The sequence below is a fragment of the Alosa sapidissima genome, chromosome 2 (assembly GCF_018492685.1).
Source record: "Alosa sapidissima isolate fAloSap1 chromosome 2, fAloSap1.pri, whole genome shotgun sequence".
Classification (NCBI taxonomy): domain Eukaryota; kingdom Metazoa; phylum Chordata; class Actinopteri; order Clupeiformes; family Clupeidae; genus Alosa; species Alosa sapidissima.
Window position 1 is genome coordinate 37,226,009 of NC_055958.1, and position 18,393 is coordinate 37,244,401.

Consider the following 18,393-nt stretch of genomic DNA (forward strand, 5'->3'; position numbering starts at 1 on the left):
TCCAGTGAATTATGCTAAGCTAACATAGTCAGAATGGGTTATTGCACACGAACATTGATACATTTACCACCCTTGTCATGAATAGTAATACATTTACCACCCTTGTCATGAACATTAATAGTTGCCATCATGGAAGTGTCTTTGTTCCTTCAGGACTGAACAATATGAGAAGGATTTTTTTCCTCTCAGGCCATACGTGCTGTATGAACACATAATTAAAGGCACAGTCGGGGATTATACAGGAAGTTGCATTTGTTTGTGTTTATGTTTATATTTATTAGCAAACACTTTTGTGCAAAAAAAAAAACGTACATTATATTTTAACCAAGAACCAAAAGAAACACACTAGAGAGGTAGGCCAACCTCACCCCTACCTTCAGTTGAGAAAAGGATGACACACAAACTGCAACATTACATTCATTTGCAGACGCTTTTGTGCAAAAAAGTACATTATATTTTAAACAAGGACCAAACCAAACACACCTCACCCCTACCTTCAGTATTCCCAGAGAAATTCCATGCAGGGTTTTGTTTTTCTTTGAGGGACAGGCTGCCCCCACTTTGTTTGTTTCCAGTTTTCTGAGCCTGGGCCGCCTACAGAGGCTGTTTATTTTTTGCAGTGTAATCACGGAATGGACAGCTAGCTGTCGTGAGGAGATGATTGCTGATTGTGACAAAAAATGTTATGGGCTTGAAATCGCATAAAATCCCTGACTGTGCCTTTAATGCTCTTCTTTCCACTCTCATACTCACATGTAATATCTTTCCTTTGCACAGTGGGGAATGGCTGCACCCATGTTCACTGCATTTGTACTTACACACCCATGCAAGTGACAAATAAATTAATATGATTATGACATTGACATTTGTGATGACAGTTAGAGAAAATACAAATTGAAGAAAGGGGTATGAACGTTTTTTGATATAGAGAAAACAAAATCAGGGAATAACACTCTAGACACATAACAATCCACAGACACTTAATGACAATCCCCCTTTTCAGCCCTGCCATGTGTACAGCTGTTGTTCCAAGGCACATGATCCATGGCAGTATTATTCCACTGTTATTTAAACCTTTTCTGGTAAGATCCTCAGAGGAGAGAATTCACAGCGATTAGCAAAATATGGAAACACTCTCTCAGTGAAAGTGTGTGTGAAGGTGTGTAGGTGTGTGTTATTATCAGGGTCAGAGAATGACAGCTCTCCTCTGTCCCAGTCCAGCTGCACTCTGATCCTCTGGAGTTTCTGCTTCACTGTGAGGAGAGAGGAGGGCCGTGGTGTAGAACGTGCTCCATATTGACCATCAGTATTCCATACAATCCACAGTCCACTGTTGGAGTAACAGTCTCCTTTTCTCTGGGTAGACTCTGCCATCACACCCACGACCCAGCGTGCATTGTCTCCAACCTCCACATCCCAGCAGTGAGTCCCAGAGTTAAAGCCCTCACAGCCTAGAACAGCCCAATAATTATCGAACCGTTGTGGGTTATTTTGACTGTATGTTACACTGGTCAGATCCTCAGACAGGATTAGATCTGGGTGCGCACTGCTGGGATTCAGAGTCACAGGAGCTGTAGAAAGAAACACACACCTGAACACATCCTGACTTTCTGACCTGACCATGGTGGTCATTGGTGGTCAAGCAAAAATCAACTTTTTACTTTTCTGACGCGTCCATTTGTTTTTAAAGGAGAAGTTTGGTAGTCGTCAACACACAGTGTCTAGTTTTAGATGATAATTCAAAACTTTTTGTGAAGTATTTTTGGTTTAGATGGACAATGCAAATAGTTGATATTTCAGAATAACGAATCATTGTTGCAGTTGCAATTTTTGTACAACCTACCCCTTCATCGCTGGCATCACAAGAATTTCAGTCATTCAGCTATTCATAGTTTTTCAAAGATCTTTCCTTTTTTTTCAATCACACCCTGTTAAATCCTTTTTTGGATAGTTTTTATATATATATATATATAATACTTTACTTTTCTTATTATTTGTTAATTAGAACACTCAGATCAGTGTGCTTTTGGTCTCACTACTCAGTGTTGGTGTAACGGAGGCGAACTGAGCTAGCATGCTAATTGCACGTGTAAATCCTCACACCTCTAACGTTTAGAACGCTTCTAACCGCTGAGTTGGGAGCCTGGGCTTTTCGGCTCAGTGGTTAGAGCGTTTGACTCCCATGCCGGTGTGTGTTGAGGTGGCGGGTTCGATGCCCGAGAGTGGCGAACGAACCGACCTTGTGACATTGGTGCCGTGACCAGGATGGGAGTGAGGATTTAGGGAGGTGAGTGTAACAGAGGTGAACTGAACTAGCATGCTAGTTGCACCCGAGAGCGGCGCACGAACGGACCTCGTGACATTGGGGGCGGAAATTAGGTCCCCACATCTGAGGGAATAGAGATGCATTGGGGGCGGAGGAAATTAGGTCCCCACATCTGAGGGAATAGAGATGCATTGGGGGCGGAGGAAATTAGGTCCCCACATCTGAGGGAATAGAGATGCATTGGGGGCGGAGGAAATTAGGTCCCCACATCTGAGGGAATAGAGATGCATACAAGCCATTTTAAGGCCATGAATGGAATCTTTCATGAAAAAAAGAAAACATATAAATAGGCCACCATCGTGTCCTAAATGCATGCGATGCGAGCATTAGTGACCAAATCAGTTTGATTACAATTGGATTGTCCTAACTGGACACAGGGCGCAACAGAGTGCTTTCTGTTGCTCACGTTGTTTTGCTATTTTAAGTATAAGTAAGTATATATATACGTATATATACTCTTTTGATCCCGTGAGGGAAATTTGGTCTCTGCATTTATCCCAATCCGTGAATTAGTGAAACACACTCAGCACACACAGTGAACACACAGTGAGGTGAAGCACGCACTAATCCCAGTGCAGTGAGCTGCCTGCAACAACAGCGGCACTCGGGGAGCAGTGAGGGGTTGGATACCTTGCTCAAGGGCACTTCAGCCGTGCCTACTGTACCGGTCTTTTGGACAAGAAATATGACGCAAGAGCAGCATGTGTAACAGATTCGGTGTGTACAGAGAGCACTCAATGCCACGCAACAGTCAGGCACTGGCATGCAATTAAGATAAGATGTAAGATTAGTTTTAGGGGTTAATCAATGGCTCAACTGCATCTCTACAGAATGTTGCTCTCAGTATGGATAAAACAAAAAGATATTCAGTGCACTTTTCCCAACTCTGAAATCTTGTTTTGACAAGCTGTGATATTTTTTAAATACTAGCAGCTGACGCTCAGAGAGAGAGAGAGAGAGAGAGAGAGAGAGAGAGAGGGAGAGAGAGAGAAATTCGTACTTACTGTGCTTAGCAATCTCTTTCATTTTCTTCCACACTTTGACGTTTATATTGCCCAGGTGCTTTGCCACATTGATCAGAGCTCCTGAAACCAGCTCTGGATCCTGCAGTGTGCACTGGGCTCTGGAATAACATTCAGGAGTCAGTGCTGCTGAGGGTTTGGGTTCAGAACTACAGAGAAGAGAGAGAGACAGGAGGCAGATCACTCACCTTTCTACCGTGCTCTTGTAGTTCTGGAAAATATCAAACAAATAGATTAAATAATATTAACTAATAGTCATAATATAATCTGATAAGATATTTCACGATATCACAACAGGCTACCTCTCAACTGCATGACACTCCCAAGGCCACACTGCAGTTTACGGGATCAAAGTTTGTATACAGTATATCTGTCTGTCTGTCCCTGCCATTTACGAAATTGCTCCAAGATCTTCTGTATAATCAAAAGAGACAAACATCATATTACCTGTAGAAATGTGACATCATCAGCTCTCATCTCCTCTGCTATGACTCTGATTGTGTTTGAAAGAGATGAGATCTCTCTGCTCATCTTCTCAATCTTCTCCTTCATCATTTGTCTCGCTTGTTTCTTTTCCTTCCTCAGTGCAGCTATCCTGGATGACTCTTCATCTTGTAGAAACTGATGAAGCTTCTTAAACTCCTCCTTGATCTGCCTCTCTGTGTTTAAGGCCTGAGTCTGAATATCATAAAGGTTTCTTGTTAATAATTAATTAATTAGAAAATCTACTTCTCTATGTTTTTCTTGAGATTATAATACAACAACAGAAAAAACATGTGTGAAGTGTAAATTGATGTGTAATATTAGCAAAATCTGATATGAATTTTAGCTTTCACCTTGATGTATTCTATGGATTGGATAAAGCTGAGTTTTGACTTTTCAAAGACCTTCAACTTCTTCTGTAAAGGGCCTAGTCTCCTATTCACTTCCTCCTGGAATTAAAAAGAATGTGATTATTAGTCTTGGTTTGTGAGTTCGGGTGCATAACTATTTATGCTTCAGCCATTCAGTTCTGATTAAACAGTTTTATTTAATGAAACATTTGATTCAGATCCATTACAACGAGCAACGGAAGATCAACCCAATAATATCAGTTAATGATTTTCATTGTGTCCCTTTGCCAAATTCAGTCAATGACTAATAGGGTTGGGTATCGTTTGGGTTTTATCCGATACCGGTGCTAAATCAATACTTTTAAAACGGTGCCGGTGCCGAAACGGTGCCTGAACCGGTACTTTGTTTTTAAATTAAAATGGTCTAAAGCATGAATTGCTTTTTTTATTGATAAGACAAATTTGAACATGAAATTGAACTGTTATATTCAATTTACTATCAATATCTCATTGCTCCTATGCATAATACATTTAAATGTTAAAACAGCTTGCCATGGATGCACACACAATGGTAAGCTCTGCTTTCAAGTTTACCCCATAGACTGTATTCACCCCTTGCAGACACGTGACTTAAGTCACGTGACGGCTCCATGCTGGACAGCAAAAAGATGGGAGACGGACGGCAAATTACATTATGTCATACAGATTATGATGAACTGAACACCATTACTATAACATCTTTGTAGTTCAATGTATTGCTGTTTGGGGTCTGATAGTCAAAGAAGATGCCAGTGGTGTTGTTAGATGAAATGGGTCATGATCGCAAATGTAAAGTTATTAAAACTGGTGGTAACAGCAAGGGGAGATAATGTTACGTTAGGCTACTGTAATTAACATTATGGTAAATGAACACCCATAAGTATTTCTGGACTAAAATATTGCAAAGCGATTTGGTTACTTTATTTGTCTTGCTTTTATCAGTTGTAACATAGTCAAAACGTTAAGAATGTCATATCAGAACATGAAATAATAACTAGCTGCCACACTTAGAAGCTAGCTATTCTAGCTAACGTTTATCGTAGCTCATAGTGCTAGGGCTAACTCGTCAGTTTGTACGTTGCCCAGCGAATAAACTTACTTCTTACATGTCTTAAGTTAAAGAATTGAAAGAAATAGGAAATTTAAAAAAAACTTGAACAGCATTATCTGTTTACATTCAGATCTTGCCAAAGACTTTGCCTAAGTGCTATCTACCGTCCTGTTCAGAGTCTATGGTTGCTATAGCAACCGCTGCTGTGCTTCATACACTGAGGAGATAAGCATGCAATTGTGGTTGAAATACTCCCGAAACACAAAGAAAACAAACCAAAATATATCTATGCAAGAACATGGGATGTTGTTGTATTCCAAACAATAAGCCAACAGTCGTGGAAGGGCATTACTACGGTTAAATCTCACTATAATCTCCTAGCTGTGCTATATGTCCCATTACAACCCATTGATTTGATTCGTGTTCTTGCCGTCCACTAGGCTATTTTGCTGTGGCGCGAACAAAACGTGACGTCACTTGCAAGGGGTGAATATATAGTCTATGGTTTACCCAGTGTAGGTGGTTTGCCATAAGGTATGTTAAAACCGCTTGCCATAGAACTGCCAGGTCATGGACAACGCCATTTGCAAGCAAGCTAATCTAACAGGGACTCTACTTTCCAGTTAATTCAGTGTGTTCCCAAATGCTTCAAGAAATTTCATGTCTTCTCCCATAACACGCAATAGTTTTGAACATATCAGGCTACATTATGTAGTGTTAAAGTGTTTAGATTCCCAGCGCTAGTAGTAGCCATTTTAACAGCAAATATGGCTATGCGCTAACACCAGTCAGCTGAGTTTAATTAGCAATAACGTACGGTGATGGTTCCTAGCCTCTTTGACAGCTCAGTGACATCAGGTATGTAACCTATTTATGTTTTTGCCAGCTAACTTTTAACATGATGTTCATATTCATTGTGATGCTATATGGGCCTCATGCACATGAAAGATTAATATCATGCCATTGTGTTGTTTAGAACACACTGTGAAATAAAGTTTTCACCTTAATTTGCTGATAACATTTCAAATAAATGCCAGTTAGCGCATTAGCAAGGATATTGTGTAGTATACTGTTGATGTTGTTTCATAGCCTTTTGCTTGTGTGTAGTTAGGCCCAATGCTAGATTTTGACAGGAGCTTGTTATATCTTTAAATAAGCTACTTGGGCTCACGCAAGCTGTCAAACACTGTCCACTCGCCTATGTGGTGCACCCCTCTGGTTTATACATCCAGTGTTTATGTTAGCTAACAGTATCTGGATGTGTTGCTATCAGAGCAAGACGGTAGAGATGGCGCATGACATGCAGTGATGCCTCGTATAAAAAAATAAAAAAAAACGCGATTTAAGCACCGAAATGAGGCACCGAAATCCACGTTGTTATTCGATGCAGTTACTACCGTTTGCGTCGGCACCGGTGCCATATTAGAACCGTGTTTCGGTGCCCAACCCTAATGACTAATCATAATCCAATGTTGAGGACAGGAAATGCCAAGGTGTATGCTTTTTTTTTTTGTTCTGTCTTTTAGTATAATATTATCGTAAACCTTTGTATTGTAAACTTTCCTCACCTTAAGGTCAGATGTGACTTCATCTATAGGCTGGAACTTGTGGTTGGTGTGTTTTCTTGAATCTCGACACACCAGACACACAGGCTGTTTATCCTCCAGACAGAAGAGTTTGAGTCTCTCACTGTGCAGACTGCAGAGCACCTCAGACCCTGCTGAAGCTCTCTGACTTCTCTCCTGTAAGAAGGTCTCACACAAGTTCTTTAAGACCAGATTTGGGAGAGGAAACTGATTTGATGATTTCCTCCTGCAAAGTGGACATTCTCTGGATCCTTTGGTCTTCCAGAACTTCTGCAGACATACTTTACAAATACTGTGGCTACAGGAGAGGACAACGGGGTCATTGAAGATGTCACAGCACACAGGACAGGAGAAATCACTTTCTAGTTTTGAAGCCATTTTTTCTCCAGTGAAATTCCTCTGGCTGTTTCACTCCCACTTAAAATAAAGCAAGACTTTCCATATAGCTCCTCAATTCCTTCTGGCCAAAAGACTCACAGCTGCTACCTACCAGTTGCTATCGAGTCTATCAGTCTGTCACTACCTTCCTCATTCAGAGAACAAGAGTCAGAGGGCTGATTGGCTAAAATAGGAATGTGATTGTCCAATCTAACATCCTCCATAAATGAACCTTTGGAGACGTGGCAGAAATCTTGGCCAGACTGGCTGAGTTAGAGTTAAAATATAACCACGTCTGTCTTCACAGGCCCAGGGTGACGGGAGTGGGTGGAGACAAAGGGCAGCATGCCATTGTGTCCATTAAAAAGAACACTACCAGCAGTCATACCACATATCTGTCTATACGGTTAATTTTCATACTACATAACTATTTATTCTGCTCTAAGGTTACTGCTAATACATTGCACATATTTTACATTTAATTTGTAAGCCACCTTCTGTAAACCAACTGTATACTTCTGTTTACACTGCACTATATCTTGGCCTGTCTATGCACCGGCTGTTTATACTTTGTATATCACATTTCATTTTTCTGCTTTTTTGCACTTCTGGTTAGACACAAACTGCATTTCGTTGTCTTTGTACTTGTACTTTGCACAATCATAAAGTTGAATCTAATCTAAACATTTCAACACGTCATTGGCTCAAGCTACCATTCCATCATGCTTTAAGAAGTCCACTATTGTACCTGTGCCAAAAAACAAAAGCCTATCATGCCTAAATGACTACCGCCCAGTGGCACTGACATCAACAGTGATGAAGTGCTTTGAAAAGCTTGTGAAGAATTTCATCTTTACCAAGTTCCTTCGACCCCTTCCAGTTTGCCTATAGAACAAACAGAGACGATGCCATCTCCAAGGGAGGAAAGGGGAAGTATGTGAGAATGCTGTTTATTGACTATAGTTCAGCATTCAATACCATAGTCCCCCACACTCTGGTTACAAAGATGAAGACTCTTGGATTAAACAACACCATTTGTAAATGGGTTCACAGCTTCCTCACTGACCGATCACAGGTGGTCAGGATGGGTGGTCTGACATCTGACACCTTAACCATCAGCACAGGCGCCCCCCAGGGCTGGGCTATGTTTTGAGTCCTCTGCTGTATCACATCTACACCCATGACTGCAGAGCCAGCAGCAGTCACACCTCAATCATTAAATTTGCAGATGACACAGTGGTGGTGGGCCTGATCAGCAACAACAATGAACAGGCCTATCTGAACCAGGTGGATGAGGTAGCCCAGTGGTGCCAGTCCAACAACCTCGCTTTGAATGTCAGCAAAACAAAGAAGCAGAGCAGAGATGACACTCCACCAAAGATCAGTGGGCTGCCAGTGGAGAGAGTAACAAGCTTTAAATATCTGGGAGTACACCTTACTGACGATCTAACATGGACTGTTAACACCCAGCACACACTGAGGAAATCAAGGCAAAGACTGTACTTCCTATGTCAGCTGAGGAAGTTCAAAGTATCAGCACCCATCTTGAAGGCCTTTTACTCCTCAGCTGTGGAGAGTGTCCTGACAGTAGCATCATCACTTGGTATGGGAACTGTACAGCCCGTAACTGCAGTGCCTTACAGAGAGTGGTGCGATCTGCCGAACGCACCATCAGAGCACCTCTCCCTACCCTGCAGGAGACCTACAAGAAAAGACTATGTACCAGGGCCCAGAGTATTGTAAAGGACTCCTCACATCCTGATCATGGACTTTTCAAAAGACTGAGGTCAGGCAAACGTCTCTGCTGCTACAAGACCAGAACAGAGAGACTGAGGAGGAGCTTCTATCCTCAAGCAATCCTTATCCTGAACAAGACTATATAAGCTACTTTTTACACACTTGCACATGGACTGTACACACTGCACTTTTTATTCTCTCTTGCTATTTATTAAAAATATTTCTTGATCTTTCTTTCTTCACTTGCACAGAAAAAGCTGAACACCAAACGAAATTTCACTACACACTTTACATTAGTATTGCTATATATGTGAAAAATAAACCTCCTTGTAATCTAAAATCTAATCTAATCTAACACGATTGAAGGAGTGATAGAATACCGATTAATGCAAATTAAAGATAAATATATATTTATTTATTTTTGGTGAGTGCTTGTGCCACCCTCAGCAAGATGATGCCCTGCCCACCTGCCCATATGAGAAGATGCCGCCCTGGCCATCTGCCCATACTGCCCATATGAGAAATTGCCCCTGATCTTGTATCATCAATTTCAGTGGTCCCCAAACTACGGCCGCCACCTCATTTTGGGTGGCCCCCCAAAACATGTCCGCGGTATATAGCATCTGGCCCGCATGGGAGTACGACATTGTCAAACTAATTTTTAATAACTAACTAAGTCAAGTCATATTTCTGGGACTTTCTGCGATGTTCATACAAATTCACAAGTTCTCATCAAGTGAGTGAAAGTGGTCATTTCAGATGTTTTTGCCTGCATTTCATAAAACTCTCATAGTTTGAGAACTTCAAATTATTTGTAGGATATTGCTTGTTCACAACTTGAGCTGTGTATGCAAATTCAGAGTTCACACATTTTGGATAAAATACACTATTGGGACTCCCTGCTAATACTTTTGGGAATGTTGAAGTCTTTTTATTAGTATTAATTCATTTGAGCTACATTTTACACTGATATGGCATGATGGCAATATAAACACAGCTAATAATGGTATTAAATTGCAGTAGCCTATGATTAAATGTAATGGAATATTCAACTAAGGTAGACTGCTGTTGTTCACAGCACTAAGCTATTTATGTTTACTTATATACTCCGAATCTCTGGCCCTCTCTTAGAGCCAGGCATAGTGAGCTGGCCCTCGGAAGAAAACGTTTGGGGACCACTGTATTAGGCAGTGGGCCGGATTTGTTGGCATGAGACCTCGTGGAGGCCCGTCATTGTCATTGTCATTATCATTTTTCTGCATGGGTATCAGAGTGTTATTTGATGATATCACTTATGAGCAAACAAGTACACAATAATGTGCTGCTGTCATATACTGCTCTTTCTCTCTTGAAATGCCCTACTACTTCCATGTTAGGTTTTACACTTCTTCCTTCCTGAGGATGGTTTGTACTGCTACAGGTTTAATGAATTTACCATATCATAGAGATATTGCTCATTGTTAAAGACAACTGGATGTGAATATCTTTTTTATTCCTAATTTTCCCTCCCTACCTAAAACATCTGGCTATGAAACCTGCTGGCGGGCCTGATCTAGCCCCCGGGCCTTATATGTTTAACACCCCTGAGTTAAAGCATTATTATCACACTGAAATTAGTTACAGTGCAGCTGTGAGTTTGTATGTGTGTGTGTGTTGTGTGTGATTACATGAGAAAGAGAGAGACAGAGAGAGTGTGAGTGAGTGAGTGTGTGAGTGAGTGTGTGTGAGTGTGAGTGAGTGAGTGGGTGAATGAGTGAGTGAGTGTTTGAGTGAGTGAGTGAGTGAGTGTATGAGTGAGTGAGTGTGAGTGAGTGTGTGAGTGTGTGAGTGAGTGTGTGAGTATGTGAGTGAGTGTGTGAGTGGGTGAATGAGTGAGTGAGTGTTTGAGTGAGTGAGTGAGTGTATGAGTGAGTGTGTGAGTGAGTGAGAGTGAGTGAGAGTGAGTGTGAGTGAGTGTGAGTGAGTGTGTGAGTGAATGAGTGTGTGAGTGAGTGTGTGAGTGTGAGTGAGTGTGTGAGTGAGTGTGTGAGTGTGTGAGTGAGTGTGTGAGTGAGTGAGTGAGTGAGAGTGAGTGAGAGTGAGTGTGTGAGTGATCATGTGTGGCCATCAGTCAGTGGTGGTAGAGTACTGAAAATCTACACTCAAGTAAAAGTACAATTACTTACAATGTACTCAAGTTAAAGTTACTTTCCATTTGGTATTTTTAAGTTATGCCGGAAAATTCAAAATAGTCAATACGGCAACAGCACTTTTTTAATTAGGTGAAGCAGGTTCAGTGGGCTAATCATCATAAGAATTGCCTGTAGGTATATGGTTTGTCCAGGCTACTCGCACTATCTAGCCCTCACTCCACCTACACCCTTCTCTCTCCATTTCCCCATCTCACAATGGACACATTAAAGCAACACCAAAGAACTTTTCCTCTGTCGCACGCATGCTATTTGTTTATCCAGCACCGGCTTTGCAAATAACGATGTCCACACACAAGGTAGAATATGTTGCACGATATATAAAAAAAAGTAGCCTACGATGTATTGCGACATCAGATGCAAGTCATATTTGTAGTTTCTTATGTCTCATTCCATTGAACTACAGATCCGCTACCTGATCTGGCAAACTTACATAGTGCGGTTATAGCCGATAGAGGGCCGCGAAGCAAATGCAGAAGTGCCGTTCACCCTGTTACAAGTTGATGAACGACTGAAACGATTTTGGAAACATTATTTTAAGGTATAAAAAACTCTTTGGTGTTGCTTTAAATAAACTGCACATTTCCAACCAATGGAAATACACTACACTGTTAGCATCACACAAATAGGACTCCTTTGAATATCATGCCATCACTGTAACAGCTCCGGTCAAAATTTGTGGTTGTAATTTACCGTCCTGCTGGACAATCGGGCGATTCTGTTGATGGCTGGACACCCTGCTCACCCTGCACACGCCTGGTTGGACGATACCCTCTGAAGTCTGTGCACTGGCCTCAGAGCTGCTGAGAAGAAAAGACACAAAACTAACACACCTACCGATCTTTCAAGATACCGGTCATTACTGTCCTTCTCATCCAGCATCACTGCTGCAAAGAAGGCTTTTTACAATGATAAGATTCACAGAAAAAACTATTTTCCACCTTCAAAACTCTACTAAATCATCCACAAAGTACCAACCTCATAGCTGACATATTCACTTCCTTCTTCACTGACAAGGTATCAGCCATCAGCAGTCAGTTCTCTGAACCAAGCACTCACAACCTACCTCTCCATGCTAAGGGTGCATCATTTCACTCATTCACCCCTTTCACTGAGGTATCTAAACTCCAAACATGTAGCCGCCCTGTTACATGCCCATTAGACCCTGGGGTAGCCTACTACATGCCCATTAGACCCTGGGGTAGCCTACTACACGCCCACTAGACCCTGGGGTAGCCTATTGCATGCCCACTAGACCCTGGGGTAGCCTACTACATGCCCATTAGACCTTGGGGTAGCCTATTACATGCCCACTAGACCCTGGGGTAGCCTTTATTTTTTATCCGAGGCAGCTAGCACCTCAGTATCTTCCTAGAGGTGTTCTCTCCCTGCAGATGTGGTGCCGATTTGTGGTATATGGATATGGAAAATGGTCAATCCTTTAAAAAATAGTTTTATACTCATGTGCGTTACAAGTAGTTGCATTACTCACCTATGTCATTAGTATACATCAGAAAAATAAGTACAAATCAGAAAAATAGCAATTATCTTTTTATATTTTCATTATGTCTGTCAAATGTTAGGAGGTTGAAGTGGAATATAGAATTTGTATTTAAGCTCAGTAACAATCTAGACAGAAAACAGTACCATCTACTGGTGTGAGATCAACATTACAGTTACTTTCTGGGACAAGAACTTGGTTTGTAGTTAACTCTAGTTTTGAGTTATTTAGCATGACATCATTATTATGCATTGTGAATATCACCCACCTTAAGGTCAGCTGCTGCCTCATCTACAGGTTGGAACTTGTGGTTGGTGTGTTTCTTTGAAGCCTGACACACCACACACACAGGCTGTTTATCGTCCAGACAGAAGAGCTTGAGTTTCTCACTGTGTAGACTGCAGAACACCTCAGACCCTGCTGAAGCTCTCTTACTTCTCTCTTGTAAGAAAGTCTCACACAGGTTCATTAAAACCAGATTTGGGAGGGGGAAATCCTTTGATGACTTCATCCTGCAGACAGGACATTCTCTGGATCCTTTGCTCTCCCAGAACTGCTGCAGACAGGCTTTACAAATGCTGTGACTGCAGGACAGGAAAACAGGATCCTTGAAGACATCACAGCACACAGGACAGGAGAGATCCTCCTCTAATTTTGAAGCCATTTCCTCCTGTACAAATCTGTGGTGTGGTCAAATGTTTCTACTTTCACTTTAACAAGTGCCTAGATTTGCCTTTTCATTTAGTAGAATCCATCCGTGATGATTTTGTAGAATGTAAGACTTTAGGCCAAGTTCTTAAAACAGCATAACTCTCAAAAAGAATTTCAAGTTTTTGCCTGAAATTGCACTGTGCCTATTTACAAGGGCATTGTTCCCACCTTTTCTGGGGCCTACCATCAAATGTTGGACCTCTATAGAAAGCTGAGAACCTCTAGTTTTCGTAAGAAACAGTCAAAATAAATGTGTGATGTACTCACTAAGAGTTACAGAGGCTAAAATATATTTTTTTCTTTCTGCCGGATTACAAGCATCTCTGAACTGACCACATTTTAGCCCTCTAGGTCTCTTGATATCCCTTAGAAACACAACTGAGCCCTAGCACCAGGTCTTGTGAAGTTGTGTGCAAAAGTAGATCAATATAGAATGAAAATATGAGTGCTTTAGACTATTATTTGCCAAGGTATGCCCATGCGTTTTGTAAAATGCCTATGGATACTCCCCATAGGACTTTTTGTTATCCAAAATGCATACTGACAATCAAATGCTTACTGCACATGAACCCCTTTGTGTAGAAGGATAATCCTGGTCTCAAATGAAAGGTAACACTTTGAGGTTTCATGCTTGTATTTGGATTATACTTCAGGGGTTCTGATATGGAATGACTACACTAAATATGTAATGATTACAAAAATGTCTCTATTTTTGCATTTACTTTGTTGGTTCAATGAGTGTGTATAAGATAGACTATACATCTGTACAATTAATATTGGATAACACAACATGAAGATTCAATTTCTATGGATTCTTGTGAATATTTCAGTACCCAATATGTTGCATCTACTTATTGTGCTGCAGCTACACTGCAGCCAGAAGTCAGGGTACCAAAAGCGGAAGGGGGGGGGGGGGGCATTTTGGATCAAATTTAATTGAGACATAATAAGATTAATCTGAGAATATAAAGCACTATACAGATTGTACATGAAAAAAGTTGTCATTTTTGGATTCCCAAGAGTCAAAGCTTTGAAATGGTGTATAACATGACTGTGCTACATAGCAATATGGTGCATACAATTGATTTAGAATGTTGGGGGGAGGTGGGGGAGGGGGTAACCGTCCCGCCGGCGGGACACTGAAAGTTATGTGGTTTTAAATCACTTCTGACCAAAATAAAACAAAAGTTCAATAGCAATGTTCGGTAGAAGTACAAAACTGACCTGCAAACACACTCTTCTTCTTCTTCTTTCGTTTATTGGCAGATTACATCATTTAATTGTTGTATACCACCACCTACTGTTCAGGAGTGGCTACTCAATCAGAAAGATGTAAAATAAATCTAGAGATAATAAATAATAACAAAACAGAAACTAACAAATAGACAAAAATGTTATTCTTTTCATTAACTCGGTGTCTTTCAGGAAGGTAAATAATTCTGTCTCTTTGCATTCCTTGTTCCCCAAGAATATCATCAATATGATCATCTAATTCTTGCCATATTTGTTTCTGCTCTCTGTACATTCTAAATCTAAATAAAACATGATCCACATCTTCCTGTGTTTGACACTCTGTACATAAACCATCACTTTTTCCTACTAGTTTAGGTGTTGAATTAAATCCTGTATGTCCCATTCTTAATCTTGTGTACACTATTTCTTCTTTTCTATTTTGCATATTCATTCTTTTTCCTCCAATGTTTTTCTGATTGTTGTAATAGTGTCTAGCCTTAGGTTCAGCGTCCCATACCTGTTGCCGTCTCTTTATTATTTCAGATTTAATTTTATTTTTCCCTATTGGAACATTCTATTTCTTTATTTTTTAGTGCCTTTTTGGCTAATACATCTGCCTTTTCATTTTCTCTAATTCCAATATGTGCTGGAACCCAACAAAACTGAACCATTAATCCTAGGCTTCTAATACTTAATAATATGTTTCTATGTTCCACAGCTAATGGGTCTTGTTATCCTTGTTCAGACCTGAGGGACAAACTACAGATGATCTAGAGCAGCAGGACTCTCAGCACTGGACACACATGGGTGACCAAACTACAGATGATCTAGAGCAGCAGGACTCTCAGCACTGGACACACATGGATGACCAAACTACAGATGATCTAGAATAGCAGGACTCTCAGCACTGGACACACATGGGTGACCAAACTACAGATGATCTAGAGCAGCAGGACTCTCAGCACGGGACACACATGGGTGACCAAACTACAGATGATCTAGAGCAGTAGGACTCTCAGCACTGGACACACATGGGTGACCAAACTACAGATGATCTAGAGCAGTAGGACTCTCAGCACTGGACACACATGGGTGACCAAACTACAGATGATCTAGAGTAGGGATGTAACGGTCTGAAAATTTAACCTCACAGTTATAGTGACCAAAATTATCACGGTTTTCGGTATTATCACGGTATTTCTAAAAGTGTGTTCAATATGTTCAGAAAGCACTGATAGGCCTACACAAGCTGAAATAGTTTCAAAAAGTGTCCCGTTCACTTTTTTCTTCATGTTTAATTGGCTATGTGCTTATAGCTTAACTTACCCTACCATGACTTGGAGTTTGCTATTGCTGTTATTTGGATGCAATGAGTGAGACCAAAGTAAGCGTTCAAAATAAAACTTTAGGCTACTGTATTCTCCTCATAACGTGAGTGGAATGGATTTAATGTGGACGCGAACATAAAAAGACGCAGAGTGGCTACATGATACAGTGCACATTTTGCGGTGAAAAAGTTCCGCCTTTCAAAATCAGGTGTAGCCTAATCCGAATCGTAGTTAAAACCATCAATTAGACAACAGAATCAGTAGGGTACCAGTTTTGTTCCATTGTACCAGGCCTACTGTATGTCAAAAGCAGGCTCGGATGAAGCTGGGAAGGATTAAACGGTTTCCACACCGCGGTAATCAAGAGTGATAATCATGATATTTGAAATGAAAACGGTAATTATTATCGTCAACATTTTTATCGCGGTTTACCATTATACCGGTAATCATTACATCCCTAATCTAGAGCAGCAGAACTCTCAGCACTGGACACACATGGGTGAGAGACCCCACTAGACTTCTTTACAAAACACACCTCTACTAGAGTTCTCAACGGGTCGGGTCGGCCCGACAAACCCGAAGGGACCCGCGGATTCGGGCCGGGTTCGGGACGAAAATATAAGCAAATCGGGTCGGGTCGGACCTCGGGCTTAATCTTTTCCGCTCAGTGAAATTTTTTTTTTTATTAATCATTGCTGCTGTTCACCGTAAAGAGAATCTGGCTGCTGCGTGCAACGTGCATCATGGTGAGGGGCAGACCTGACGCCACTGCGTGCACGCCTTTGGCCTGGAGAAGAGGATGGAGTTGGTGAAAAGTAAACTTGCTGCCGTCGCTACTACAGGAGTGGGAAAATCAAAGGTCTGGAAAGTGTTTGGAGTGGTGCTGGATTCTGATGGTAATTCTAAAGGTTATGCGCAATGCTCAAAATGCAAGGTGCTGATGAAATATGTGACCCTGCAAGGCAAAACCAGTCGCTGTGGTAAAATTTACCACACATGAACGGCCATAAACTAAGCTTTCCAACTATATGTATATCGAGGGTATTGCAAAAAGTATCGCTAAGATAACCGCATCCAAAGTTGGCATGGTTCTCCTGTCACAATACGCCAGAAGAGGAGAAAATCACCGTTTTAAGTAAATTGTCACGCTAATGTGTTGAATCTTCACGTAAATAAAGTCAGGGTTTAACAGTCAAAACGTATGTTTTAGGTCGGGCCACGGGCCAGGTTGGGGCAGATAATTCATGTTGATGTGTTGGGTTACATCGGGTCCGGGCTTTAAAAGCCACGGGCCGGGTCGGGTCGGGTTGTAATTTTCAGGCCCGTTGAGAACTCTAACCTACTATTCCCTCATAATCTAATATAACTAAACCCTGTTCACCACTACAACAAAGGCCCATATCACTCATTCCAGACAGTTCAACAAGACACATCCACAATATTCATCACCTGGCCCTATCTGACCTCCTGACCCCCTCCTGTCCTATGTGACCTCCTGACCTATGTGACCTCCTGTCCTATCTGACCTCCCCTCTCATCATCACACCTACTGGCCTTATGAGAGTCCAGTCAGAGACACCATCAGCTCCATCAGTGCTGAGGACTCACTGGTAGGATCCTCAGAGAGGAGTTAACACAGCCCAGATTAAAGTATGGAAACGCTTTCTCGTGGTATCTGGAAAAATGGTGTGTAGGTGCGCAGAGTCTAGAGAGAGTGTGTAGGTGTATGTTATTATCAAGGTCATAGAATGACAGCTCTTCTCTGTCACAGTCCAGCTGCACTCTGATCCTCTGGAGTTTCTGCTTCACTTTAAGGAGAGTGTAGGGCGTTTGGGTGCCTGAATGACCTACTCCATAATGGTCATCCTTATACCACATGTACAAGCGTCCATTCAAAGTGACATAGTCTCCAAATTTTTGGGCAAAACTCATCATCACACCCACAGTCCACCTTGGGCAATCTCCAACCTCCACATCCCAGCAGTGAGTCCCTGTATTGAAGCCCTCAGAGCCCACCACACTGTGATACTTATCAAACCTAAATATATTCTTACTCATATATCTCACACTAGTCAGATCCTCAGACAGGAGGAGATCTGGGTGGGCACTTAGGGGATCCAGAGTCACAGGAGCTACAGAGAGAAAGGACACACACATGAGCTGAACACAGCCCGACATTATGATGATGATCAACACACACACACACACACACACACACAGTGTCACTATTATTAAAGATGAGACTAAATTCTGAAAACATGAATTAATTTGCCTGCTCATAATTATGGTAACTTAGTGTAGGGTAATGTAGTGTAGGGTGTAAGTGAATACATTTCTATATCTGTCTGTTAAAGTCTGTAGGGACTTCAAGGTGCAGTCGGCAATTGGACACGATTTCAAGTCCATAAAAAAATGTCTTTAGCAATCATCTCCTCACGGCCACTAGCTGCCAATTCTGC

The 18,393-nt window shown here is 41.4% G+C and overlaps 2 protein-coding genes and 1 pseudogene across 3 annotated transcripts in view; all 3 read right to left on the reverse strand.

Moving 5' to 3' along the window:
* Nucleotides 1–273: 273 nt before the first annotated feature.
* Nucleotides 274–9,602, reverse strand: LOC121690433 (annotated as a pseudogene).
* Nucleotides 9,603–11,699: 2,097 nt separating this feature from the next.
* LOC121691546 (E3 ubiquitin-protein ligase TRIM17-like) lies at nt 11,700–13,551 on the reverse strand. Of its 2 annotated transcripts, none has more exons than XM_042071183.1 (2): nt 12,931–13,551; nt 11,700–11,961 (listed from the first exon to the last, which is right to left on the reverse strand). In XM_042071183.1, the coding sequence occupies exons 1-2, from the start codon at nt 13,324–13,326 to the stop codon at nt 11,956–11,958; spliced, it is 402 nt and encodes a 133-aa protein (XP_041927117.1). In that variant the 5' UTR covers nt 13,327–13,551; the 3' UTR covers nt 11,700–11,955. The 2 variants fall into 2 exon arrangements, with proteins under 2 accessions (XP_041927117.1, XP_041927116.1); XM_042071182.1 differs by having other exon boundaries at nt 11,700–11,964.
* A 3,517-nt stretch (nt 13,552–17,068) lies between these two features.
* Nucleotides 17,069–18,393, reverse strand: part of LOC121690338 (zinc-binding protein A33-like) — a 698,440-nt gene continuing 697,115 nt past the window's right edge. The window contains exon 6 of the mRNA XM_042070850.1: nt 17,069–18,066. Coding sequence (XP_041926784.1) covers nt 17,525–18,066 — 542 coding nt within the window. The 3' untranslated portion in view covers nt 17,069–17,524. The remainder of the gene's footprint in view (nt 18,067–18,393) is intronic.

Bases quoted from the DNA above. Each gene is read 5' to 3' on its own strand.
- LOC121691546 (XM_042071182.1), bottom strand. From the start codon at position 13,326: ATGGCTTCAAAATTAGAGGAGGATCTCTCCTGTCCTGTGTGCTGTGAT.